Genomic DNA, 2,340 nt, shown 5'->3' on the forward strand with positions numbered 1-2,340 from the left:
TGAGCAGGAGGGTGAGCTGGAGAGAGTGAGTGTGAGTGTGAGCAGGAGGGTGAACTGGAGAGTGTGAGTATGAGCAGGAGGGTGAGCTGGAGAGCGTGAGTGTGAGTATGAGCAGGAGGGTGAGCTGGAGAGCGTGAGTGTGAGCAGAAGGGTGAGTGAGTGTGCATGTGGGCAGGCCTCTTACCATGGACAGTGTACCCCAGGGCATCTGCCAGCTGCTGGCCAGTGCTCCCTTCTGCTCCGAACTGCAGGATCTCCAAGGGAAGGGACACACCAGCAGGAGAGATGACGAAGTTCGTCTCGTTTCTACACGCAGCCACGCTCTGGTAGAGGCGAAGTGCAAATTCGGTCTTCAGCAATGTCATTCCTTCACGGAGGTGGCCATTTGCTTGGAGGAAGCAAGAGTGAAGGAGGAAGAGGGTGACCAGGAAAGGTGGCATGGAGGCTGGGAGGGTTTCTGCAATTCAGAGGGAAGAGATGCAGGGTAGGCTGGAAACTGGTGATGAAAGAGGACTGTATCCCACAGAGGACTGGGACCCCCAGCTCTCTTTTTAGGGGCTGGGGATGGCTGAGGGAGACATGCATTGAGCTGTCTTGGTTACCCACCCTGAGGCCCACCCGCCTGGGCTGCAGAGCTGCACCCTCTTGTTTCAGCATTAGAAATACTCACTGTGGTCCTTTGGAAGCCAAACTGTGGGTCTGAAGAATCTGCTTCGGCCACTTACTGGATGTGTGACTTTGGCAAAGCCCTGGTCAGATCAGAAGCAAAGCATTGTGTTGGGAAAAGAAATGTAAGAGGTAATCCTACTCATTGTTCTTGGTATTTAGCCAGCTTATAGCTGTGCCGTGTCTATCAGGAATAATAATAAATAATTATCTACTATGTTAAAAATGACTTTGTACATTTGCAGTTAATCATCCCAACAATGTGACTAGTATCTGTTATTATATTTCATCTATAAAGGGATGATTGAATCTTTGAGGCTCAGTGACTCATTTATATGGGGAAAGAAACAGGGCTGTGACTCAAATCCTGCTCTTCTATGAGTAGTATATACAATTTTGAGAATACCAATGTGCATTAAAATGTTGATACGTGAACTAATTGTACCTCGAATATCAGAATTCTTGTGATGCCAATTTGTCTCTAAAAAAGAATATTTTCACAAAGATAGTTCCTACCACAGAAATGTACTCTTCCAAGGAAGAGAGATCATTAGCTAGAAAATAATGCAAGAAGAAAAAGGCAAAGCAAAAAAATGTTTTCGATGACCATGCCACACATCCAGCCAGCAGCAATTTTTGCTGTTATCTAACTGTGGTATCATACCAGACTGATGTAAGAAGAGGTCCAGAGTCACTTCCTGGATTCACCAGTGAGCAGCTTACCCTGCAGCTCACATTCACACTCACTTCTCCAGCTCACCCTGCTGTAGAAGTTTGCAAGCAAGGCCACTGAGCGTGATGGTGCCTATTTTAGGTAAAGGTCCAAGATAGAAAACATCCTCTTTTTTCCAACCCTTCCTCCCTGCAGCCAAGTACAAATGCAGTGCTTGGATGACCTTGGAACACAGGTCTCTCTCTCTCTCTCTCTCTCTCTCTCTCTGTGTGTGTGTGTGTATGTGTGTGTGTGTGTGTGTTTGTGTCCCAGCCCAGGATCATTTGCAAAACTCTTAAGCCCCAGGGTTATTGCAGCTTTTATAACCTCCCACCTCCCACAAGAACACTCTCAGCAATCAGACCTTGATGCCCCTGGGCTCCCCATGAACAAATCCCTGTCATGGCTCACCTCGAATGAGCCACTTACTCACGGACTTTTGTATCACTGTTGCACCTTTCCTTGCTCAATTCTGTTCTTGTGGGTCTCCAGCATTCATGTGCTCCCCTTTTAAAAAAGTGGAGCAGAATCTGCTTTGAATCACAAGACAGCGCAGAGAGGAAGCTGGCGATTGCCGTCTCTGCCGGCGATGTCTCTACCACTCGGTCCAAATTCCTGGAGCCTGGAGGTCCTGCAGAGAGCCAGGAGAAGCAGCCCAGCCCAGGGCAGCAAAGCCCAGATCAGAAACAGAGCAGGGCCATGGGGGGAGCCAGCCACACCCGTCAAGCCTTCTTAGGCTTGTGACCTGGTTGTACCAGCAAGGAACCCCTCATCCAGCCCTTTGTCACATTGAGGAATTCCACTGATAACTTTGCTTATTGGGCTTTTGCTGGGTACCAGGTACCTAATGCTTCCCCCCTCCTCTTGTGAAGAAAACAATAAATCAGTCATTGGGCACGACTTAATTCAGCAAATGAAAAGAAATTCTGCAAAAGAGAAAACAACGCAAGATATGGCACAGT

The 2,340-nt window shown here is 47.9% G+C and overlaps 1 protein-coding gene across 1 annotated transcript in view; it reads right to left on the reverse strand.

The window, feature by feature from the left end:
• Positions 1-1,865, reverse strand: part of SERPINE3 (serpin peptidase inhibitor, clade E (nexin, plasminogen activator inhibitor type 1), member 3) — a 25,755-nt gene extending 23,890 nt beyond the window's left edge. Inside the window, exons 1-3 of the mRNA XM_011988758.1 lie at positions 1,812-1,865; positions 607-749; positions 185-457 (exon numbers count right to left, since the gene is read on the reverse strand). Of these exons, the coding sequence (XP_011844148.1) occupies positions 185-440 (256 nt within the window). The 5' untranslated portion in view covers positions 441-457; positions 607-749; positions 1,812-1,865. The remainder of the gene's footprint in view (positions 1-184; positions 458-606; positions 750-1,811) is intronic.
• Positions 1,866-2,340: the final 475 nt, after the last annotated feature.

The sequence above is a fragment of the Mandrillus leucophaeus genome, unplaced genomic scaffold, assembly GCF_000951045.1.
Source record: "Mandrillus leucophaeus isolate KB7577 unplaced genomic scaffold, Mleu.le_1.0 Scaffold338, whole genome shotgun sequence".
Taxonomy (NCBI): domain Eukaryota; kingdom Metazoa; phylum Chordata; class Mammalia; order Primates; family Cercopithecidae; genus Mandrillus; species Mandrillus leucophaeus.